Genomic DNA, 26,328 nt, shown 5'->3' on the forward strand with positions numbered 1-26,328 from the left:
CATGCCACTGCACTCCAGCCTGGGCCACAAAGCAAGACCCTGTCTCTTAAAAAATAAACAGAAAAAAGGTACCCCTGAAAACAACAAAAAAAGAGAAGTTTTGGTTTATAAAGGGTACACGCTAACCACCACTACAAAAGCGTGACTACTGCCCCTGCCCCATAGGGTCCCTGAAGCTCTGGGCCCAGTTTTACACAAGTGGGCAGGCTCCATGACCTGTGGAAAAGTCCACTAGGATCCTTAGGTTTCTTTCTGGAATTGAACTCTTGCCATTTAAGCTTCCGAGTGACCATGCGAGTACCTCACATGCATTTATGCAATCATCGGGTTTGCTAGCCTCTTTCAGACCCCTGCACGCTCTTCTTTCCCCTGCTGTTGGAGGAAGGGTGGGGAGGTGGGCTCAGGCAGAGTAAATGGATGCAAGTGACACCTTTCTCCATAGTAAATGGCGTCTGAACAGTCCCCACAAATGAAACACTGGCAGTGGGATTTATGCAGCCATTCATACGCAGACTAGTGGAGAGACGGGCATGATGGCCCCCTCACCTGAAAAGAAAACAGAGGGCCCCTAGGAAAGCTGACCACAGGGAACACTTTGAGCTACGAAGACAACTCAGAAAGTGTGCTCAGAAGAAAGCAGCCTCCCTGGAAGTAGGACTGCATCCCACTGCAGAAGAAGGCGCAGAGGCTCTGGGGAAGCACAGGTGCCACCACTTACTGTATGACCTCAGACAAGTCATTTCTGTTTTAGGTTCTTAACATCTCCATCTGTGAAACAGTAGTTATGACCATGATACCGCCACCACCACCACCCTATGTTGTTGTGAAGATCCACTGAAATATCAAATACACTGCATCATACTCCAGGCTCAAACATGTTTCATTCATTGAGAATCTAACAACTTGAAAAAATAAAGCAAATAACCAGTTGCACCAAGAATGAACTTTGAAATGATGGACTGCCTACCTTAAGACCAAAATATAATGAGAAGCTTCTTTATAGAACTCAATTTTCCCTTGCATAGCAGTCACTTGGATAAACACCATTCAATCAGAAATCTTGTAAGTCAGTGGTTATGCTAGGGGGAGGGGATACAAAAACAAGATTATCTTGTCACCCTCAGAAAGCTTACATTTGTTGAAGATTTACAGAAGTGCTGCTTTCATGATGGAGTCACTCAAAACATAGTTGCCTTTGAACTTCACTCTGTTGTCTATTACCTAAGAGTAAGTGAGGAAAGCAATAGCAACCATACTATCTGAAACATCTTGCAGTAAGTCCATCTTTTACCAGCTCTCTTTCTGTGCCTCACTGTTACTTCTTGCAAAAAGTAAAATAGGGCTCAGCTGGTTGGAGCAGCTCCATAAGAAATTTAGGCTTGGAGGCCACCCAGCAATTAATGTCCTCTGATTTCCCTGTGAACTGCATACTTCACCACCATCTACCTTAAAACCCAATCCTCAGTCTCACTAGCCAAAAACTGGGCCCGTAGTGGTTAGGCTTATCATTTGCTGAGAAAACAACTCAAATAACACAACCCACTGAAGAAGCTGGGTTTGGAGGCTGCTCATTAAGACTTAACAGATAAACAGATTTATGCCACTAGAGTAGTTTACTAACCTGAGGATTGCAATAAATAAAACAGTTGCCATCAATACGACTCTCCTTATTTTCTCTCAAGTCACCTGGATCCTTCTAACCCCGGGAACCCAGTATGTAGCTCCAGTCCCATACCAAGGAAAAAAGATGGAGCCGGATTAAGCACCCAGTGCTAAGGAGACTAAGAGGCCACTGCCTGCAGGCCCTGGGGAAAATACTCAGAATGCAGCAGGCGCAGCGATTCCTTAGAAAGTGCTGGCGTGGCCTCTCCTGACACAGAAAGCCGGCTCCTGGGTGCTTACAAAGGACTGGCCCGCACAACACCGCTACTCCTCAACCCAGCCACGTTCCAGGAACCTCTCCTGAACTTCATCTTGACCACCGAAAACGACTCGGTCCCTCTACCCAGGCTGTCGGAGCCCAGGAGACCCTAAGGGCCCCCAGCTCTTTCTGTAATTGCAGGAGAGGGGGGTGGGCGGCTCCGCAGCAGGGCCTGCCCCCGCTTCCGTGTCACCGTCCTGAACCGCCACACCGGCAAGTGCCAGGCCAGAGATCCCTGGCGAAAGATCACCTGTTCCCACAGGTGAGGCTGGCACGTCTCAGCGGGGATGGGGGTGTCGGCTGATGTCCCCAAGACGACTACAGCCTCCTCTGCCCCAACAGGTCAACAAAAGTAAAACAATCAGCGAAGAGACGCAAGACTTCTGGATGTGACAAAAGCGAAGTGGGTTGTGAATTGGAGGGGACCCGCAGGTCTTGCTGCTCCTTCCAGAAGTTTGGGCTTAAGTTCCCAATGCCTGACAATGCGAGGGCAGGACCGTGGAAGGCCGGAGGGAAAAGGCTCTGGATAGGCCCGGGAAGGCGGGGTTGGTGGGTCCCCGCCGCAGCCAGGCCCTCCCAGGGCGCCCTGGAATACCTGCCGCCGGGGCGCGGCTCACCTTGAGATAGTCATTCTCCGAGCGCAGCTCCTCCATCTCCCGCAGCAGCTCCTCTTCCTCCGCCGCCGGCACGAGTCGAGGCTGCTCGCCCAGGCTGGGCTCCCTGGGGGTCCCGGGGAGGAGTCGCTCCAGCGGCGCGCGCCCCCTGGCATCCTCCGCCGCGCCGGGCCCCGCGAATCCCCCGGAAACCCCGCCCGGGATGCTCCGGCCCCCGGGACAGGCGCCGGCGGCGAGAGGCGCGGCGAGGAGCGAGGGGGGCTCGGGGCTGCCCGGCGGCGCTCCCCGGGCTACCGGGCTCGGCGTCGGCGCTCCTCGCGGGGGTTCTCGGTCGCTGGAGCCCGTGCCGGATTCGGCATCGCTGCTAGCTGCAGGCAGCAGGCGCTGCTCGTCCGACAGGGGTTCGGAGGGGCAGTCGGAGAGGTCGGAGCTGCTGTCGGTGTGGCTGATGCGCGAGCCGCGAGCCGGGGAGCCGGCCACCGAGGTCACCGCGAGGGTCACGGCGGGGATCCGGGCGGCCGGGGTCAGAGGACCGATGGTGCGGGCGGGGGGCGCCCGAGAGGCGCGCTTGGCTTTGCGGCCCTTGGTAGCGGCGGGCGGCGGCTCGGCTCCAGGAGGCTTCCCAGCCCGGGACAGCGGCTCCGCGGGCGCCACGCGCGCCGCCTTCCTGCTTCCCAAGGCAGCCTTGGCACCGCCCGCCGTTCTGGCCCCAGGTCCCGGCGGGGGCTTGTCCTTCCCGCACGGGACGCCGCCGCTGCGCCTGGAGAGGCGGCCGGGCGCCGCCAAGGACCCCGGCGAGGGAGGTGCCTTGCCCGCGAGATTGGGCGAGCGCAGGGCGGCGGGCGCCGCGGCTCGGCCGGAGGAGGGGACCGCCGGACCCGGCGCAGCGGGCCGGGCGTGCAGGTCCTTGAGGAAGGGTCTGGCGGGCGAGGGCGCGCGGTGCAGCCGCCGCCTCTCGGCCAGCGGGTGGAGGTGGTGGTGGCGGTGGTGCTGGCCCGGCGGCTGCGGCTTCGCGTCCGGGGCGCCTCCGCCCGCGGGGCCGTTCAGCGTCTCCATGGCCGGGTCCGCGGGCAGCAGCTCGGGCGGCAGATGCTCCGGGAGGCGGCGGCGGCGGCGTGCAGCCTCCCCGCGCGCTCGCTCATCACTGTCTCAGCCCCGCCCGGGCTGCGCCCCGCGTTCCCGCCGTCACCCCACCCCCGCCCCGCACCCCGGCCCGTAGGATTCCCGTGGGGCTCGCCGCCGCCGCCGCCGCGCTAGCCCCTAGCTGAGGTCACCGCGGATCGAGTTCCCGCGGCTCAGCAGCGCGGCGGCTCCCGGCCGCTTGCATGCCCGGACCCCGCGCTCTGGGCTCGCGGTCACTGGTGCCGCGGCGGTGCTCGTGGCGCGCACCCGGCTCCCGCGTCCCGCACCCCGCCCACCGCCGGCCCGCGCCCGCCCCCGCCGCTCCCGGCTGAGGGAAGCCGCACGCGCGCGCCCCACAGCCCAGCGCCCTCGCCAGCCGCCGGTGCGCATGCCCCGCCTCTTGCCAGCCGGCGCCGTGCGGGGGGAGGGGCGAGGGCAGGGGCGGGGCCTGCGCTTCCCGGGGGCGGGCACCGGGCAGGGGCGGGGCCGGCACCAGGCAGAGCTGGCCCTTGGGGGCAGGCGTAGGCTGGGTCCACACGCCTTTCCGGGGACCCTCCTTTCTTTTTGAGGCCCTAGAGACGCGGCCAGGAGCTCGGGAGGAGGGGAAGAGGCGGAGGCGAAGTGGTAAGGGGCGGCGGCGCCCACTTGGGAAAGGATTGTGCCGCGGCTGACAACGCCCCCTTCAGGCCCCTCCATCCTCCGCCCGCCTCCCCGAGCCCGGTCCCCTCCCCCGCTGTCCTTTCCAAGCTGTGCCCCTGGTCCCGCGCTCCTTAAGGATCGCTGGTACTCGACGCAGCTCTCGCGTCAGAACGAGCACGGCAGGCGCTCCACAGTTGGCACCCCCGTGGCCTCAGGAGCTCAGAGGAGGAGGAGCTGCTGCCGAAACAGGAGGAGCCCTCGCCAAGCCGAGGGTCAGAAAGAGAACTCACATTTATAGTTCCGGCTGTGAGCCAGGCCTGCTGGCCACGTAATGGGCATTGTTTTATTTAAGCCTCACCACAATCCCGGATTGGAATTGCTGTCTTCGGTAAGGAGGAGGGCACCGGCGCAGGGAGGTAAAGTCGCTTGCCTGCGATGCCTCACCCAGTCCCTGGCTGAGAGTGTTTACACCCAGGTCCACAGGATTCCGAGTCCTGCAAGCTTTCCTCTCAGATAACCTGGAGCCTCGGCACCGGTTCTAACACTTGAGTCTCCCATGCACAAAGCACTACACCTTTCTGAGCCCCAGTTCCCTCACCTGCATCATTAGAACGTACTGCCACCTGAGTGTGTGTGAACATTGAGCAAATACCAGACACACCATGCAAACTGTAAAGTACTGTTCACATCCCATTGGGTGCAGTTTGTGTCCCAGGCGCTGGATGTTGGCCAGTGCCCATATAAGCGCCAGCCTGTCCTCTAGCCCTGGCATTGCAGGAGGCAGAGGGGCAGGTAATAATTACAAGTCGCCAGGGCAGGAGCATAACCCCGTCTGGGGAGGTTTGCATTTTCCTGTAAGAACAGGTTGGTCTCGCCGCTGAGGGCCCAGGACACAGTAGAGCCTGCAGAGAGCAGGGCCCTAGGTGGGAAGGCAGGTAAGGTAGGGATTAGAGGAGAGACTGGAGGGTGCGTGGCACCAAATATCCTGCCAAGGCCGTTGGTCATTATCCTAGAGGCGGGAGCCACTGGGGGATTCTAAGCAAAATGATCTGATGTGCTCAGAAAGACCCCGGGCGCAGCAGCCTGGAGGAGAGGGAGGTGGGCAGCCGTAGCTGCGAGTGTCGGTGGCAGTATGCGCGGTGAGGGGGCCGTGGGAGCAGGGACAGAGAAGAGGGGGCCGACTCGCAAAAATAAAAGGCAAAAAAATCAACTCCAAAGTCTGTGATCTTAACCACAGATTTACCCTACTTAGCCATCTCCTTCAAAAAATCCAAGATAAACTCTTTTTTTTGTAATCCTGTAAGTCAGGAGAGCCCTGCCCCCGGAAGTCGTCCCGCCTCGCCCTGGCCTGAGCTCAGGGGGCCTGAGACCTCGCCTGACCGCTCAGTCTGTCGAAAGGCTTGAGATGTGTCGGCCACCGGCGCACCGGACCGGCTGTCCCCAGAGGGCGCTCTAGCTCTCCCCTTTCCTCGGAGAGGGACCGCGGTCGGGCCAGAGCACAATTGACCTCTGCCTAGAACCTCCAGAGACCCAGAAGTCTCCCATCCTCACATTTCCGAAGAATTATACCCAGGACTCTCGGCACAATCTTGCCAGCTTCTAATACCGTATACACTCAAGGGAAGGGCCGCCTCAAAAATGTTTCAATACGTTAGTCTTCCAAAGACAGTAGCTTGATGACCATAGGATTTGATGTAAGTCAGATAAAATTCATCCTCCTTATTATTATTAGCCTGGCAAATAGGAGTACAAGCTCTTCATAAGGAAGTATTCAATCAATGCTTTCCTTTTTCTTTTTTCTTCCTTTTTTTTTTTTTTTTTTTTTAAGAGATGGGGTCTTGCTATGTTGCTCAGACTGAACTCGAACTTTCTGGGCTTAAGCCATCATCCCACCTCAGCCTCCCAAGTAGCTGGGACTACAGGCATGCAACACCCAGCCCAGCCAATAATTCTTTCTTTGTTTTCCAGTGTTCAGTGAGTTACAGGTGTAAAGAGAGATCTGCTTGCATAATAGGTGTTTTTAAAATTACTCAAGAAAAAGAAAGAAAGAAACAATGGCCACGGCAGGCAGAAAACTTGAGCTCAGGAGTTTGAAATCAGCCTGGGCAACATGGCAAACACTGACTCTACAAAATAAAAATAAAATAAGCTGGGCATGATGGTGCATACCTGTAGTCCCAGCTATTTGTGAGGCTGAGGTGGGAGGATCCCTGGAGCCCAGGAGGGGAGGTTGCAGTGAGCCATGATCACACTACTGCACTCCAGCCTCGGTGACCCCAGTGAAACCTGTCTCAAAAAAATGGGAAGGAAGGAAGGGAGGGAGGGAGGGAGGGAGCAAAGGAAGAAAATACATGATTTTAAATTCTATTTCTGTTAAATCAAGTTAATCTAAAGGTAATAGGGGATTTACTATTTAAGGAAACAGTAAAGTGCTGATTCTGTGAAAAAACAAAACCCAGCACCGTCGTGCCTGTTTTCATCTGTGTGCCCTCAGATCCAGCCTTGCCCTTCTGCTACTCTGCTGTGAGTGTAAGGGTGGGTTTCCAGGCTGCTGGGTTTGCTGATTGGGTTTGGCCAGTGGAGGTTCGTCAGGAGACGGGAGTGGACCCAGAAGGGAGAAACCAGGTTCTTTCTTTCTGTCTCTGCCGCACGTGGCTTCTCTGGAAGTGTCTGGGTCTCCATGAGGAGTAGACTTTTGAGGTTCCAAGCATCACTGGATGGCCCGCTCTTCCTGGTACCTTTTCGTCCTCCACCGCCTGTGTCAAGGGTGATAGTGGCTTCCTGTGCTTGCAGTACTCCAGTTTGCTTCACTGTGGCTGATTCCCTGCACTGCAACCCTGGGTTGTAAATGCTGGCACAAGGCCCAGGGCCCCATCATCTCATTCCTTTGCATAGGCCCAAGTACTGTTCTAAGGAGCCACGTACAGCAGTGGTGTGATGAGTAATGCTGTGTGACTGTGTTCACATCCTCTTTGTCCAAGGGTGGTGTGAAATGGTGACAAGACCTGAGGCTCTGACACCAGGTAAATCTGGGTTCAAATCCTGCCCAAGTCATTTGGGTCTGTGTGGCCTTGGGTAAGCTATTATTACCAATGTCATCATCATCATTATTTAACACCCGTGAAATAATCTTCAAAACTCTTAAAATATGAGCAAACCAGATTTCTCACTCAGATTCCAAACTCTCACTCAGAGAGTTAGAAATCTATTCTGTGTCTATACAGTTATATAAAGAAAAATGAATTCTTTTTTTACTTGGTTTGACTCATAGATGAAAAATAATGTGATTTACTTGGGACTCTACTTCACTCTATACTCCCGGGCAGAATTATATGCAGAATTTCTACACCTTCAATACATTGTCCAAACCAAAGTGTAGAGGCATCTTCCAGTTTTTCCCCTTATTTTAACAGAAAGGCACATTTAAAATTGAGGGAGGGAACCCCTCAAGAGCCAAGGAACGGTCTGAAGCCTCAGCATGTTCTCATATAAACATAGAATTAGAAAAGAATTAGAGATATAGTTACATAGTTATCCTATATATAATCATAAAATAATCACATAGCTATTCATATGTAATCATAAATATTTACATATATAATCTTTAATCTTACTAATAAGTCTCAGGTCAAGAAGCATGGGACTAAAGTGGCACTGGAAAAGAGGTGACCCTAAGGCAAGATGCTCTAAGCCCTCTGTTATGTCTGCATAAGGGCTGCTGGAGGACTCCTCAGCTGTGCGACAGTGTCAGTGCTGTGAAAGTGCCCGCTGTTTAGCCAGCTGGGGACGGAGACATCCAAGATGGCCGAGATGTCTCCTTCCTTGGGGGAGTGAGGAGAAACCTCTGCTCTCCCAAGCTCTTGTGGTAAGCCTGACGACTGTCAGAGAGGCCCACAGACATCCGGGGACTTAATTGTCCCTATGTGGTGCTGTGCGTCGGCAGTCACGTTCCATGTCTACTTTTGAGTTCTGCTTCTGTACCTGGTTCCTCTTTTTCTTAGAAGATAAAAATTAGTAATAATAACATAAATCTTAGTGACCTTGTTATTTCTTAACAAGTACGAAAAAAGTGCTAACACCTTAGGTTTTTTCCTCGCCTCGGTTTCTTCAGTCTTGGGCCCCTATCTCCAAGACACTTGATTTACCTGACCCTATCACTGACCACCATTACCTCATCCTACCTGCCCTGCCCCCTGCTTTGTACTCAATAAACGTGAGAGCATCCAGGCACTCGGGGCCACTGCTGGTCTCTGAGGTTTGGTACCAGTAGACCCCTGGACCCAAACTCTGTTTTCTCTTTCTCTGTGTCTTGTGTCTTTTATTTCCACAGTTTCTCATCTCCACATCAGCAGAGAGGGACTCATGGGACCCTGTAGGGCTGGACCCTACATAAAATATGAATGCATTCCTGGTTGAAGTCATGAGAAATCATCCCCTTTGAAAGAGTGGGAAGAAGAAGAAATTTTTCAGAGTAGGTAGTTTTTTGGGCACTGCAGGAAAGTTACCTTTAAAAAGGGACAACCTGATGCCTGATCCCCCCACCTCCCTGCCACCTGCCAAGGTTGAAGCTGGAGTCTGCATCCAACACTGGGGGCTGTGGGGACCTCCCAGCTCCCTTTGCAGGGGTTATTACCAAAATGCCACATGGAACCTGTGTGTGGTGTTGGTGGTGATTATGAAAATAACTTAAGAGGTTCTTGAACTTTGAGGACATTAAAATCCCCTGGTGAGACTGTTAAATGCAGATTCTCTGGCTACATCCCCAAGAATCTGCTTTAAAAGATATTTTCCCAGAAGTTTATTTTCTTTTTGGCGATGGAGTCTTGCTGTATTGCCCAGGCTGGAGTGTAGTGGTGTAATCTTGGCTCACTGCAACCTCCACCTACTGGGTTCAAGCAATTCTCCTGCCTCAGCCTCCTGAGTAGCTGGGATTACAGCTGGACCACCACCACACCTGGGTAATTTTTTGTGTTTTTAGTAGAGATGGGGTTTCACCATGTTAGGCAGACTGGTCTCAAACTCCTGACCTGAAATGATCTGCCCGCTTCAGACTCCCAAAGTGCTGGGATTGTAGGTGTAAGTTACTACACCCAGCCAGAAGGCTTTATTTTTAACAAATACTTTTGATGCAAGTAACTATCTTACTTCCCATTGAAAAACACTGCGTTAGTGTTTCTTTTTTCTCTCTTCCTTTTTTTTTTAAGACAAGGTTTTGCTTGGTCACCCAGGCTGGAGTGGCGTGTGCAATCATAGCTCACTGCAGATTCCAGCTCCTGGGCTCCAGTGATCCTCCTACCTCGGCTTCCCAAGCAGCTGGGACTACAGGCACATGTGTTAGTGTTTCTCACATAGGTCCAAGTGTCATATGGCTTGTCATTTATGTTCTTCCAATTTCTGTTCAAAACTCCTTCCAATGATGTGTGGAATAACCCACCTCTATGCATGTGAGATGCTGCGTGATGAAGATTTGCTTATTTAACCTGAACTAGAGAGTCTCACCTAAGGTGTGTCTTAGAGTCTGCTGGGAGAACAGGGGAGTCTCCCTGTGACATGGGAACCAGAGGAAGCAGAGAGGGGAAGGTGTAAGGAGGCCCTTTCCTTCCTGACCGGTGGTTCCTCATGGGGGTGGAACACCTGCAGAGAGCATTGTGCTTGTGTATTGGGGTGTTTTCTGTTGTCACAACAACTGGATTGGAGGGCACTACTAGCATTTAAGTGAGGGAGAGGGATAGTCAGAGTGGCTGGATGTCTTGCATTGTAAAGTGCCCAGAGAAGAGTCGTCCCAGGTGGGGTGCGGTGGCTCATGCCTGTAATCCCAGCACTTTGGGAGGTGGATGTGGGTGGATCACTTGAGTCCAGGAGTTTGAGAGCAGCCTGGCCAACATGGTGAAACCTCGTCTCTACTAAAAATACAAAAATTATTTGGGTGTGGTGGCAAGTGCCTATAATCCCAGCTCTTGGGAGGCTAAGGTGGAAGAATTGCTTGAACCCAGGAGAGAGAGGTTGCAGTGAGCTGAGATCTCACCACTGCACTCCAGCCTGGGAAACAAACTGAGACTCATTTCAGAAAAGAAAAAAAAAAAAGTCATCCCTCCTACTGCGAGACTTCCAAGTGTCCAGTGAAACATTCATGTGGGTAAAAAAATGTTTATCATTATGTAAACCTAGACGTACATGTTTTACACATGAACACAATACTTTTACATACAAAGCAGTATTTTTTAAGCTTTTAAAACATTTTTTTTAAATTAAAAAATTTGGCTGGGTGTGGTGGCTCACACCTATAATCCCAGCACTTTGGGAGGCCGAGGCGGGTGGCTTATGAGGTCAAGAGATCGAGACCATCCTGGTCAACGTGGTGAAACCCCATCTCTACTAAAAAAAAAAAAAATACAAAATTATCTGGGCATGGTGGCACACGCCTGTAGTCCCAGCTACTTGGGAGGCTGAGGCAAGAGATTTGCTTGAACCCAGGAGGCGGAGGTTGCAGTGAGCCAAGATCGTGCCATTGCACTCCAGCCTGGGTAACAAGAGCGAAACTCCATCTCAAATAAATAAATAAATTTTAATTGACAAATCATAATTACATTAACAGAGTGCATCACGTTGTTTTGATTATGTATACTAAAGCAGTATGTTTTTAGGGATGTTTTAATATCAACTGGATTTTTTTTAGGAATGAAACTACAGTAGAAATCAAGACATGCGGTGGCTCATGTCTGTAATCTCAGCACTTTGGGAAGCCGAGACAGGCGGATCATTTGCTGCCAGAAGTTTGAGCCCCTGCTCAACATGGTGAAACCTCATCTCTATTAAAAATACAAAAAATTAGCTGGGCGTGGTGGTGCATGCCTGTAATTCCAGCTACTACGGAGGCTGAGGCAGGAGAATCACTTGAACCAAGGAGGTGGAAGTTGTAGTGAGCCAAGATCACACCACTGCACTACAGTCTGGGTGACACAGTGGGACTCTGTGTCTCAAAATGAAAACAAAAATAAAGGCTGTATTTGGAGATTTTCAATGCATTTTTAAATCTTTGATCATTTCACTGAGGCAGTACCACTCAAGGGATTGGAATCATGAAGAGAACAAACCTGTATTTGTCTGTGTTTTAGCAGTTGCTTCTATGTAGAGCATCTGACTACTTCATCATATATTTTGTAGTGTATTTATTCCTAAGCTTTATATATTGAAATAGATATTATTTTGTTATAAGTTGCTTTCTTACTTCTTTTTTGTGTTACCATTAGAAAAGTAGATCCGTTTTTTAAAATATAGGGTTATGGGAGTGACAACCACAAGCAGTGATTCTCATTTCAATAAATTAAGGGCATTTGTAAGGAAAGGGGGGTTCCAGGACTGGCAGGGTTGAGAAAGAAACAGCTCCTGCACTGAGCCGCGATGTCCTGGAGGGTGCCCCCTCGTGGTGGCTGTTGGGATGGCACCCTTCCCCACAGGGATAAAATAGAATCCATTATAGAATGGTCAGTCCCACCGTGATGGGAGTGTGTATAATTTAAAACAGCCTCCAGGTGGTTCTAAGAATCTTCTTTCATCAAGGGAGGTAGAATTCCCTTATACAACCTTTTGGCATAGTTGCTACATATTTGCAACCTTTTGGCATGTTGCCTTGAAACTGAGCATTTGAACTCGTTTTCTTTTAAAACATAACTGCAAAAAAAATAAAAATAAAATAAAACATAACTGCTAAACTTTAAAAAATTATCCTGGGATTCTAAACTTGCTCAGAACAGGGAAAATACATTGTTATGTAAGGGAAACTAATCAAAGTTCTCTACCCTTCCTGGTCAGCAGCATGTGTTTCCATAAAATTTAAGAGAAATTAACGGGTTAATTGAGAGTATTCTACATCTCACAATGTTTGCTCTTATCATAATTCACCATTGCTGATTTCTCTACCTACAGAGTTGCTGAACCTGGCTTGATTGCCTCATAGAACTGAAACCTGAGGAACTTACATTTGTTTTGTGTGAGTTTCTTTCTCAGGAAACCGACCATCAGGACTCCCAGATAGTATCAGGGAACTGAAACTTTTCAGATCATGGCATCCAGTCATGAGAGGCACCTGCTGCCTGCTGGCCAACACCCCTTCCTTACCCCTCCCTAACTCCCTGTTATGTAAGCCCCTAACTTTAGTTGATTAGGGAGACAGGTTTAAGACTTGTCTCCTATATCCCAGCTGACGTCACCTGCATTAAAGCCTTTCTTCCCCAGCAATACTCACCATCTCAGTAATTGGCTTTCTGTACAGTGACAACCAGACCTGGCCCAAACCCCTGGCATCTGGCAGCATTATTACCCCATCAAAACAGAAATAGAGATTTGAAATAGGGGATGCCAGTTCCATTTCTTCCTGCTGTCTGGGAGGAAGTCTGGCTTTCCAGCCCAACTCTAATGCTCATCTTTACACACAAAATAAGGGTATGTTTACATGGAAAGCAAAAATAGAACCATGGGTTTATAGAAGGTTCCATAGCAGCAAATAACAGTGCTTATGAAATAAACATTTTAAGTATCATTCCTGTGTAAAATTATTGTCAGGCATACTTTACCAGTGAAGAGATAGAACAATGTGGGTTCTATGCCTGGATACAATGATTCATTTAGTGACCTTGCACAAAAAAGGCTCAGTCTTCCTGGGCCTTAGAGGCCTTGTCTATAAAATTAAGGAGTTGGCCAGGTGCAGTGGCTCACACCTGTAATCCCAGCACTTTGGGAGATTGAGGTGGGCTGATCATGAGGTCAGGAGTTTGAGACCACCCTGACCAACATGGTGAAACTCTGTCTCTACTAAAAATACAAAAAATAAAATAGAGGACTGCAGGGAAGTTCACGTGGCAGTAGGGCGGAGCCCACAGCAGCTCAGCAAAGCCTCTGCAAGCAGTCAGTGACTAGGCTGCCTCCTTGCTGGGCAGGGCAGCCCTGAATAAAAAGGCAGCAGCACAATGGAAACTCATAAATAAAGCCCTAACTCCCCGAGACAGAGTACCTGGAGGAAAAAAAAGGGGGTTATGAGTTCTGCTGCAGCAGACTTAAACGTACCTGCCCAGCAGCTCTGAACAATGGAGCTCACAGCTCAGCACTTGAGCTCCTATAAAGGACAGACTGTCTCCTTAAGCAGCTTCCTGACCCCTGTATATCCAAAGAGTCACCTCACAAAGGACTGATCAGACTGACAATTGGCGGGCATCATTCTGGGACAAAGATAGCAGAAGAAGAAACTGGTAGCAACCCTTACTGTTCTACAGCTGCTGCAGGTAATCCCTGGGCAAGCAGGGCCTCCAGTGGACCTCAGCAGTCCTACAGCAGAGGGGCCAGACTGTTAGAAGGAAAACTAAGAAACAGAAATAACTTCATCATCAACTGGACGTCCACTCAGAGACCTAATCTGAAAATCAGCAACTACAAAGACGACAGGTAGATAAATCCACAAAGATGGGAAGAAACCAATGCAAAAAGGAGGAAATCACCCAAAACCAGAACACCTCTCCTCCTACAAGGGATCACAACTCCTCACCAGCAAGGGAACAAAGCTGGATGGAGAATGAATGTGATGAAATGACAGAATCAGACTTCAGAAGGTGGGTAATGAGAAACTTCTGTGAGTTAAAAGAACATGTTCTAACCCAATGCAAAGAAACTAAGAACTTAGAAAAAAGATTTGATGAAATGCTAATGAGAATGGGCAACTTAGGAATATGAGTGAATTGGTAGAGCGGAAAAACACAACACGATAACTCCACAAAGCATGCACAAGTTTCAACAGCCGAATTGACCAAGCAGAAGAAAGGATATCAGAGGTTGAAGATCAACTCAATGAAATAAAATGAGAAGGCAAGATTAGAGAAAAAAGGGTAAAAAGGAATGAACAAAGTCTCCAAGAAATATGGGACTATGTGAAAAGACCTAATCTACGTTTGATAGGTGTACCTGAATGTGACAAAGAGAATGAATCCAAGCTGGAAAATACTCTTCAGGATATTATTCAGGAAAATTTTCCCAACCTAGCAAGGCAGGCCAATATTCAAGTCCAGGAAATACAGAGAACACCACAAAGATATTCCTCAAGAAGAGCAACCCCAAGACACGGAATCGTCAGATTCACCAGGGTTGAAATGAAGAAGAAAATGCTAAGCGCAGCCAGAGAGAAAGGTCGGGTCACCCACAAAGGGAAGCCCATCAGACTTACAGCAGATCTCTCAGCAGAAACCTTATAAGCCAGAAGAGAGCGGGGGCCGATATTAAACATCCTTAAAGAACTTTCAACCCAGAATTTCAACTAAGCTTCATAAGTGAAGGAAAAATAAAATCCTTTGCAAACAAGCAAGTACTCAGAGATTTCATCACCACCAGGCCTGCTTTACAAGAGCTCCTGAAAGAGGCACTACACATAGAAAGGAACAACCAGTACTAGCCACTCCAAAAACATACCAAATGGTAAAGAGCATAAACAAAATGAAGAATCTACATCAACTAACAGGCAAAACAACCAGCTAGCATCAAAATGGCAGTATTAAATTCACACATAACAATATGTAAATGGTCTAAATGTCCTAATCAAAAGACACAGACTAGCAAATTGGATAAAAAGCCAAAACCCATCAGTGTGCTATATCCAGGAAACCCATCTCACATGTAAGGATACACAAAGGCTCAAGATAAAGGGATGGAGGAAGATTTACCAAGCAAATGGAGGGCAAAAAAAAGTGGGAGTTGCAATTCTTATCTCTGATAAAACAGACTTTAAAGCAACAAAGATCAAAAGAGACAAAGAAGGACATTACATAATGGTAAAAGGATCGATGCAACAAAAAGAGCTAACAATCCTAAATATATACGCACCCAATACAGGAGCATCAAGATACTCAAGGCAAGTTCTTAATGACTTACAAAGAGACTTAGACTCCCACAGAATAATAGTGGGAGACTTTAACACTCCACTGTCAACATTAGACAGATCAACAAGACAGAAAATTAACAAGGATATCCAGAACTTGAACTCAGACCTGGACCAAGCAAACCCAATAGATGTATACAGAACTATCCAGCCCAAATCCACAGAATATACATTCTTCTCAGTACCACATCGCATCTACTCTAAAATTGACACATAATTGGAAGTAAATCACTCCTCAGCAAATGCAAAGAACGGAAATCATAACAAACAGTCTCTCAGACCACATTGAAATCAAGTTAGAACTCAGAATTCAGAAACTAACTCAGAACTGCACAGTTCATGGAAACTGAACAACTGGCTCTTGAATGTTGACTGGACAAACAATGAAATGAAGGCAGAAATAAAGATGTTCTTCGAAACCAACAAGAATGAAGACACAACATACCAGAATCTCTGGGACACATTTAAAGCAGTGTCTAGAGGAAAATATATATCAATAAGTGCCCACATGAGAAGCAAGGAAAGATCTAAAATCAACACCCTATTATCAAAATTGAAAGAGCTAGAGGAGCAAGGTAAAAAAAACTCAAAACCTAGCAGAAGACAAGAAATAACTAAGATCAGAGCAGAATTGAAGGAGATGGAGACACAAAAAAACCCTTCAAAAAATCAATAAATTGCAGTAACCCTACAAGCCAGAAGAGAGTGGGTACCAATATTCAACATCCTTAAAGAACAGAACTTTCAGCCCAGAATTTCATATCCTGCCAAACTAAGCTTCACAATTGAAGGAAAAATAAAATCTTTTATGAACAAGCAAGTACTCAGAGATTTTATTATCACCAGGTCTGCTTTACAAGAGCTTCTGAAAGAAGCATTACACATAGAAAGGGACAACCAGTATTAGCCTTTCTAAAAATATACCAAAAAGTAAAGAGCATCAACATAAAGAAGAATTTACATCAACGAATGGATAAAATAGCCAGTTAACATCAAATGGCAGTAACCCTAAATTTAAATTGACTAAATCCCCCAATCAAAAGATACAGCCAAAACCTAACGGCATGCTGCATCTAGACCCATTTCACATACAAAGATACACAGAGACTCAAAACAAAGGGATGGAGAAAGATTTACCAACCAAATGGAGAGCAAAAATAAATAAATAAATAAAAAGCAGGAGTTGCAATTCTCGCATCTGATAAAATAGATTTCAAAGCAACAAAGATATAGTGGTAAAAGGATCAATGCAACAATAAGAGCTAATGATCCTAACACCCAGATACATAAGACCCATAAAGAGATTTAGACTCAACAAGACAGAAAATCAATGAGGATATCCAGGACTTGAACTCAGATCTGGAACAAGTAAACTTAATAAATATTTATAGAGCTCTCCACTTTAAATATACAAAATATACATTCTCCACTTTAAATACACAAAATATTGATCAGCCATTATTAATACCCATTTTTAGAATAAAGCAATATTCCCGTTCTCTCTCCCTCTTTTTCTTCCTCTTTCTTCCTCTCCTTCACTCCTTTTTTTTCTTTCCTTCCTTGTAAAAAGAAAAAAAAATTACCCAAGCACTAGTTAAGATTAAAAAAAAAAATCAATAAATCCAGGAGCTGGTTCTTCGAAAAGATCAACAAAATAGACAGACCACAAGCCAGATTAATAAATAAGAAAACAGAGAATAACCAAATAGATGCAATAAAAAATGATAAAGGGGATATCACTACAGATTCCACAGAAATTCAAACCATCATCAGAGATTATTACAAACTCTATGCACATAAACTAGTAAACCTGGAACAAATGGATAAATTCCTGGACACTTGCCTCCTCCCAGGCCTAAACCAGGAAGAAGCTGAAACCCTGAATAGACCAATAACAAGATCTGAAGTTGAGGCAGCAATTAAGAGCCTACCACACAAAAAAAAGCCCAGGTCCAGATAGGTTTATAGCCAAATTCTACCAGACACAAAAAGAGGAGCTGGTACCATTTCTTCTGAAACTATTCCAAATTATCCAAAAAGTGGGAATTCTTCCCAAATCATTTCATGAGACCAACATCATCCTGATACCAAAACCCGGCAGAGACTCAACAAGAAAAGAAAACTTCAGGCCAATATCCGTGATGAACGTAGACGCAAAAATCTTCAATAAAATACTGGCAAACCGATTGCAACAGCACATCAAAAAGCTTATCCACCATAATCAAGTAGAATTCATCCCAGGGATGCAAGGCTGGTTCAACATAAGCAAGTCTATAAACGTAATTCACCACATAAACAGAACCAAAGACAAAAACCACATGATTATCTCAATTGATGCCAAGAAGGCCTTTGACAAAATTCAACAGCCCTTTATGCTAAAAACCCTCAATAAATTCGGTATTGATGGAATGTATCTCAAAATAATAAAAGCTATTTATGACAAACCAACAGCCAATATCATACTGAATGGGCAAAAACTGAAAGCATTCCCTTTGAAATCTGGCACTACACTAGGATACCCTCTCTCGCTACTCCTATTCAATATAGTATTGGAAGTTCTAGCCATAGCAATCAGGCAAGAAAAAGAAATAAAGGGTATTCAAATAGGAAAGGAGGAAGCCAAATTGTCTGTATTTGCAGATGACATGATTTTATATCTAGAAGATCCCATCATCTCAGCCCAAAATCTCCTGAAACTAATAAGCAACTTCAGCAAAGTCTCAGAATACAAAATCAATGTGCAAAAATCACAAGCATTCCTATACACCAATAACAGACTTACAGAGAGCCAAATCAAGAATGAACTACCATTCACAATTGTTACAAAGAGAATAAAATACCTTGGAATACAACTAACAAGGAACATAAAGGACCTCTTCAAGGAGAACTACAAACCACTGCTCAACGAAATAAGAGAGGACACAAACAGATGGAGAAACATTCCATGTTCATGGTTAGGAAGAATCAATATTGTGAAAATGGCCATACTGCCCAAAGTAATTTATAGATTCCACACTATCCCCATCAACCTACCAATGACCTTCTTCACAGAACTGGAAAAAAACCACCTTAAACTTTATATGGAACCAAAAGAGAGCCCGCATGGCCAAGTCAATTCTAAGCAAAAAGAACACAGCAGGAGGCATCACACTACTGGACTTCAAACGATACTACAAGGCTACAGCAATCAAAACAGCATGGTACTGGTACCAAAACAGAGATATAGACCAATGGAACAGAACAGAGGCCTTGGAAGCAACACAACATATCTGCAACCATCTGATCTTTGACAAACCTGACAAAAACAAGCAGGGAAGGATTCCCTGTTTAATAAATGGTGTTGTGAAAACTGGCTAGCTATGTGCAGAAAGCAGAAACTAGACCCCTTCCTGACACCTTACACTAAAATTAACTCCAGATGGATTAAAGACTTAAACGTAAGACCTAACACCATAAAAACCCTAGGCAAAATCATTCAGGACATTGGAGTAGGCAAGGACTTCATGACCAAAACACCAAAAGCATTGGCAACAAAAGCCAAAATAGACAAATGGGACCTAATCAAACTCCACAGCTTCTGCATGGCAAAATAAATAGTCATTAGAGTGAATCGGAACCAACAGAATGGAAAAAAATTTTTGCAGTCTGCCCATCTGACAAAGGGCTGATATCCAGTATTTACAAAGAACTAAAACAGATTTACAAGAACAAAAACAAGCCCATTCAAAAGTGGGCAAAGGATATGAACAGACACTTTACAAAAGAAGACATACATGAGGCCAACAAACATATGAAAAAATGCTCATCATCACTGGTCATTAGAGAAATGCAAATTAAAACTTCATTGAGATACCATCTCACGCCAGTTAGAATGGCGATCATTAAAAAATCTGGAGACAACAGATGCTGGAGAGGATGTGGAGAAATAGAAACACTTTTACACTGCTGGTGGTAGTGTAAATTAGTTCAACCATTGTGGAAGACAGTGTGGCGATTCCTCAAGGACCTAGAAATAGAAATTCCATTTGACCCAGCAATCCCATTACCAGGTATATATCCAGAGGATTATAAATCATTCTACTATAAGGACATATGCACACAAATGTTCATTGCAGCACTGTTTACAATAGCAAAGACCTGGAACCAATCCAAATGCCCAACAATGATGGACTGGACAGGGAAAATGTGGCACATATACACCATGGAATATTATGCAGCCATCAAAAACGATGAGTTCATGTCCTTTGTAGGGACATGGATGAAACTGGAGACCATCATTCTCAGCAAACTGACACAAGAACAGAAAATGAAATACCACATTTTCTCACTTATAGGTGGGTGTTGAACAATGAGAACACATGGACACAGGGAGGGGAGCACTACACACTGGGGTCTGTTGGGGGGAATAGGGGAGGGACAGCGGGTGGTGGGGAGTTCGGGAGAGACAGCATGGGGAGAAATGCCAGATATAGGTGAAGGGGAGGAAGGCAGCAAATCACACTGCCACGTGTGTACCTATACAACTATCTTGCATGTTCTTCACTTGTACCCCAAAACCTAAAATGCAATAAAAAAATGCCAATTAGTAAATATATAGGCTTTGCAGGAAAAATAAAAAATAAATAAATAAAATAAAGGAGTTGCATTTAAATAAGATTTAATATTATTCCCAGCTTTATGAATATGAGAGTTAAGGTTGACTTAAAAGTGCTATTTTTATTGCTTTTTACATTCCCTTTTTTAAATTTTAGTTTTAAAATGGAGTTTTGCTCTTGTTGCCCAGGCTGGAGTATAATGGTGTGATCTGGGCTCACTGCAACCTCTGCCTCCCAGGTTCAAGTTATTCTCCTGCCTCAGCCTCCTGAGTAGCTGCGATTATACGCACGCACCACCAAGCCCAGCTAATTTTTTATATTTTTAGTACAGACGGGGTTTCACTATGTTGGCCAGGCTGGTCTCGAACTCCTGACCTCAGATGATCCACCCTCCTCAGGCTCCCAAAGTGCTGGGATTACAAGTGTGAGCCACCACACCCTGCCCTTTTTACATTACTTTTAATGATGAAAACCACAATTGCTTTTGCACCAACCTAATAATTATCCATATGGGATTATTCACAATAAATTGTAGGTCGCCTGTGTTCCATCATTTTTGTAACATCACAAAGGAATATCTGAGGCTGGTAATTTATAAAATCAAGAGGGTTAATTGGCTTATGGTTCTGCAGGCTGAGTCAGCCTGGCTCCAGCATCTGCTTCTGGTGAGGGCCTCAGGGAGCTTCCAATCATGGTTTAAGGTGACAGAGAGCAGGCATCACATGGTGAGCATGGGAGCAAGGGTTGGGGGAGGTGCCACACACTTCTAAACAACCAAATCTCATGCGAACTCAGAGTGAGAACTCACTCATCACCAAGCGGATGGTGCTAAGCCACGCATGAAGAATTCACCCCCATGTTCCAAACACCTCCCACCAGGCCCACTTCCAACATTGGAGGTCACAGTTCAATGTGAGATTTGGAAAGGACAAAACATCCAAACTGTATCATCACGTCTGTTCATTCTCAGACAAAATATACTCAAATAGCATATACTCAAATACATATACTAAAATATCATAATTAAGGAGGTTAACATGATGGAATTAATATAACAAATGCTTGTAAGTCAAAAAACCAAACTCCGTTGTCTCCCACTCTACCCTCACAACACGCCAGACGTGCGGGGATTTTTCCCCCAGCAAGTAAGCAATGAATTCTGCAGTATATACCACCTGGGTGTCCTCTAGTTCAATTCAGTTCTGACACTATCTACCTAGAGATGGTCTCAGATTACGCAGATTGAGGCCAGCCCCACAAGGCCACCCACCGTACTTCTGATGTTCATCAAAAGCCCCAGGTTGAGAACTGTGCTTCCAGTCTGGCTATAAATCAGGATTCCCACAAACCCTCCTTGGCTTTGATTGATTTGCTACAGCAGTTCACAGAACCCAGGGAAACATGTTACTGGTTTGTTATAAAGGATATTACAAAGGACACAGAAGAAAAGGTGAGTAGGGTGAAGCATGGGGAGAGAAACATGGAGCTTCCACAGGCATACCAACCTCCAGGAACCTCCACAGGTTCAGCCATCCAGCTGCTCCCCGAACCCAGTACTTTTGGGTTTTTATGGAGGCTTTATTATCTAGGCATGAGTGATTAAACCATTGGCCATTGCTGATCAACTTAACTTTCAACCCCTCTCCCCTCCCCAGAGATTGAGAGGTGGGGTTGAAAGTCCAAACTCTCTAATCCTGCCTTGGTTTTTCCAGTGACCAGCCCCCATCCTGAAGCTACAGAAAGGCATTTATCGCTTTGAAGAGTCCAAGGATTTTAGGAGTTATATACCAGGAGAGGGAGAGGAAGAACAAATACATATTTTGCAATATCACAGTTAGTTCTACATATTCCTGACTACCTTATTGGGATAGAATGTTGAGACTTAGCTGTGGTTTTGTGTTTTTCAATACTGTGGATTTGGGTAAGTAAATTTTGTATTTCCTCCTTGATCGATTGTCTGTCATCTCATATGTGTGCACCCCAAAACAATTACAATAGTAACATCAAAGATCACCATGACAGGTAATAATCACGACAAACTGTGAAATGTTTTGAGAATTACCACAATGGGACACAATGACAGAAAGCAAGCACATGCTGTTGGAAACGTAGTGCCAACAGACACACCCGGTGCCGGGTTGCCACAAAGCCTCAATTTGTAAAAAAACACATCTGCAAAGTGCAATAAAGCAAAGCACAATAAAATGAGTGTGCCTGTAAATAAAGAAAAATATATATATAATAACTATACAATATAATACAATACAATATGAATATATATAATGTATTTCACAGGATCTAAGAATCTGAGAGCAGAAAGAGGACTTAGAGGCCAGGTGTGGTGGCCCATGCCTGTAATCCCAGTGCTTTGGGAGGCTGAGGTAGGAGAATTGGTTGAGCCTAGGAGTTCAATGCCAGCCTAGGCAACATGGTGAGACCCCGTCTTTAAAAAAAAAATTTTTAGCAGGGCATGGTGGTGTGTGCCAGTAGTCCCAGCGACCAAGGAGGCTGAGGTGGGAGGATTGCTTGAGCCTGGGAGTTTGAGGCTGCAGCGAGCTGTGATTGCACCACTGCACTCCTGCCTGGATAACAGAGCAAGACCCCATCTGAAGAAAAAGAAAGAGGCCTTAGAAAGCATTTGCTGTCCCCTCCTTCATCAACACCTATCTTTAGGAAGTCCTGCGACTGGTATCTTCTGGTTTTTGTTCTTGTTCTGAAGCTGTCCTACCTTCTGTAATTAGAGTGATCACATAGTTTATCGTCCGGGTCATAGAACACTTGAGAGTGAAAAGAGATACTCAGTAATTACAGGAGACAACAGGTGGGAACTGGTCCGGGCTGGGCAGCTTAGTCTGCATGGTTAGTTCATGACTAATGCACATTCCCACAGGCAAGAACATCACCAGATTGAATCCAACTGGGATAGAAGATGAAGAATCCTCACAGCCTGTTCATCCACTCAGTCATGTATACATTCATTCATTTGAAGATTCTTTATTGAACACCTTCAAAAATGCATGGCCATGTATAGATGTTGGAAACAGCAGTGATGAAAAAAAACTTGGTAGCCGCCTTGATGGGACACGTAATCTCATACAAAAAAAAATGTCATGAGAAAGAGAAAAACTGTAGCTGACATCTGGAGCTGGCCCCCATGATCACCCAGGCATCTGTCTTCCTAGGACCTCACCTGACTCTCCAAGCAAGACCCTGTGTTCTCCTGCTCAATATAAACCATTTCACAGATAGATCAAGACAAAAACAAGACTATAAATCTTTCTGCTGTGCAATGCCACTTTTAAATGCAAAAAACATGAGCTTTTAGCTCACATGTTGGATCACAAATATTACACAATTTTTATTTTGAATCTCATGTACTTATATGTTTTGTTCTTATTAGAACTGTAGAAACACTGTTTCAAACTAACTCAACAATTTTTGTTTTGCTTCTTGATATTCATGTATTTTACAAACAACAGCTTACTAAAGAGTAAGGAAGAATTAGAAGGAAAAGGAGCAATGAGTTGGCTAGTAGAGGGAAACAGCATGAGTAAGAAAAGCTGTGTGATAGGGTTTCTTGGCCAACTGTGCAACTTTGAGCACTACTGCCTCCTTCTGGCGTTCAAAAGCCAGTTCTGGTCAGTTTCTGGTCCAAAGGAAAGCACAACCTCTCAGAGCTCCAGTGCCTCTGCTTACTCCATCATGGACATGACGCCCTTACCTTGTATTTGCACTGCGCCTTGCTGAATTCCGTATGTCTTGACCCACTGGAATGCCGTGCTCAGGGGCCATGTGAATGCAGTGTGCAAATCAGATGGCAAGAGCAGCAGACATGCATCTTGCTTGTGTCTGCTCTGTTCATCCATACACTCCATTGTCCCACTGGACTTCTCTTAAGAAATACAGATTCAGAGATCAAAGAGCTAAGAATGTCAAGGTTAATGCAACAGCAGAGCATTAAACTAAGGATGAAACTCTTCTAAGCACAGATCCTGTGAAATCGTGCAGGTTGTATTACCCAGGAAGTCAGCCCAGCAGTACAGATGTGCATGGTAAGAGGTGTAGAGGAAAGCAGTGTGGAGTCCACACTGCAGTTTTCTCCCTAGAGAGAGAGCACAGCTCCAAGAGCTCAGGCTCTGGGACAGACCCCAGCATCGCCAGCTGTGTGTCCTTGGATAAGTGACTTACTCTCTCTATTCCTCAGTCTTCTTGTTTGCGAAAGGGATATTATAACAGTTCCTAACTCATAAGTTATGGTGAGGATTAAAATTTCATATATAAACATTTAGAGTCGCATCACCTGGCATCTAGCACCACCTGAATAAGGATGAGCTGTTACTAGTGGAGATGAATGTGCAGGCCATCCTTGCTTCACACACCATCGCCTCTGCGTTGTGTGCAGCCAACATCCTGACAATAATTTAGCTTCCTGTATAAATCTGCTTACAGGCAAACAATGTGCTTGATAGTTCCATTGCTCACTGGGAAATAAATAGGTTTTCTGTTTTGCAAATTTCAAAAACAAGAACAGAACCTACAAGGGAAATAATTAGGTTTGGCAAGGTTCTACAGCAAAGGTAGCAAATGAGCCTTGTCAAATGTGGTAATGGGTCCTAAGGTGGGGGTGGCTGATATTATTTTTCTCTCAGTGCTGTGGATGAAGAAACCAAGACACAAGGAAAATAAGCCACCCACTCCACACCATAACACTGTTAAGTGCCAGGGCCGGGCTTTGAGCTCTGCACACCCTCCTGCCCCACCAGGTGTTGTCTCCTCTCATACACTCTCTACTCCCAGAGGAAACCAGGCCACCGTCAGAGCTGGGGTCTTTCCCAGGAGTGAGACAGGCCGACTTTGCAGGATGCACAGAGGAGGGAGATGCCAGAGAAGTGTCTGGAAGGGAAGAACTGGGGATCCTCAGATGGCAGACAGACACGCAGAGATGCCTTACTTCTTCACAGAAAGTTCCCACAAGATGTCTGCCCCGGGAATCTCAGAGCCAGGAGCAGTTCTGGAATTTCCATTTGCAAGCAAGATGATGGTGGAAAGAAGGTTTTATGGCCATCAGGAATTGGAGCCTTTGGGAATGCATGGAGCCCACAGGAAGAATAAGTTCCTCTCAGATTAGTTCTATGCAAGTTCAAAATGGAAAAGATGGATTTCCAGCTCTCTGGAATCACCTCCTACATGGTGGGAGCTCCCTTTCCCCTCCAGGATTTTTCCTTCTGGAATTCCCTTCCACACTCTTCGTGGAAGTCTTTCTCTTCTTCTCCTTTTCTTCTCTTTTCTCTACCTAAATAAAATCACCTTTCTACAACGACAACAAAAAAAAAAAAAATGGAAAAGATGTGGAAGAAATTTTTTAATTAAAACATTGAGGCCGGGTGCTATGCCTCTTGCCTGTAATCCCAGCACTTTGGGAGGCCAGGTGGGAGATCATGAAGTTAAGAGATCGAGACCATCCTGGCCAACATGGTGAAATCTCATCTCTACTAAATACACAAAAATTAACTGGGCATGGTGGTGTGCACCTGTAGTCCCAGTTATTCGGGAGGCTAAGACAGGAGAATCGCTTGAACCTGGAGCCGGAGGTTGAACTGAGATCACGCCACTGCACTTCATCCCGGCAACAAAGCAAGACTCCATCTCAAAAACAAAACAAAACAAAAACATTAAATAGGGCTGTGAGTGTGAAGCAGCACAACCCTCATACACTGATCCAGGGAGGGGCTGGCATTGAGTTCCTGATTAACTCCTGAGTTGATGTTTGATCCCTCCAGAAGTTTAAGTTGGGTCCTGGGAGAGTGTTCTGAGAAGAGCGAGGGAGAGGGGCAAACGGTTCAATTCTTTGAGACTTTGTGAAAACAAGACCCATTACTGCTAAAGGAAACCTGCTTGTGACATTTCAGCTTCCATTCAACAACATGACTGTGTGTGTGTCCCAGCGTCCTCTTGTTCTACACGAGGAAACACGCAGTGCCAAGCGTCAGCAGCCCAAGTATACTGTGCAGTGTGGTGAACAAGCATGGCCTTGAGCCATACCTCCAAAAACGATTGCAATCTCTGATGCCGATTTGGGCACAGATAGCGTGATTGGATCAAATGCGGATGTAGCAAGATGCTTTAGGAAGGCCCTCAACGATAGTAATAGCATTGCAGCTGCAAAAATGACGTCATCAGGATTCATGATGTTTTTTATGGTGTGTGTGTGTGTGTGTGTGTGAAATTGACTTAGCTTATTAGGTCATAAATGAAAACATTTTCAGCTCCACATCTCCCATCGCAGTTTTTCCACATTTCTGAGTGGGGAAAGACTTGAAACAATCCCCTTATTCCTGTTTGTCTGTCTTGGAGGCCAGAGGGGTCTTCCAGGAGCTATATTCTGATCAAGGCCCTGATCCAAGAAGGGAGAAGAGGGAAGGCCAGAAGCATGAGCCTGAAATTCTAATAGGAAGTAGCTTCTAGAAGGCGGAGGAAAAAGCCGATGCTTAGAGAAGAGAAGCCTCCTTGTCAGCATTG

General features: G+C 46.2%; 1 protein-coding gene and 1 long non-coding RNA gene across 24 annotated transcripts in view; one reads left to right on the top strand and one right to left on the bottom strand.

Annotated features, from left to right (window-relative positions):
• MTCL1 (microtubule crosslinking factor 1) overlaps window positions 1-3,686 on the bottom strand; it is a 135,600-nt gene extending 131,914 nt beyond the window's left edge. For all 23 annotated transcript variants that reach the window (XM_035270586.3, XM_035270589.3, XM_035270583.3 and 20 more), the window contains exon 1: window positions 2,539-3,686. In XM_035270586.3, coding sequence (XP_035126477.2) covers window positions 2,539-3,591 — 1,053 coding nt within the window. In that variant the 5' untranslated portion in view covers window positions 3,592-3,686. The remainder of the gene's footprint in view (window positions 1-2,538) is intronic.
• LOC144579004 (uncharacterized) lies at window positions 1,632-12,833 on the top strand. Its single transcript, XR_013525724.1, has 2 exons — window positions 1,632-2,183; window positions 12,569-12,833. It is a non-coding gene; the product is annotated as an uncharacterized LOC144579004 (long non-coding RNA).
• Window positions 12,834-26,328: the final 13,495 nt, after the last annotated feature.

This window comes from Callithrix jacchus, chromosome 13 (assembly GCF_049354715.1).
Source record: "Callithrix jacchus isolate 240 chromosome 13, calJac240_pri, whole genome shotgun sequence".
Taxonomy (NCBI): Eukaryota; Metazoa; Chordata; class Mammalia; order Primates; family Cebidae; genus Callithrix; species Callithrix jacchus.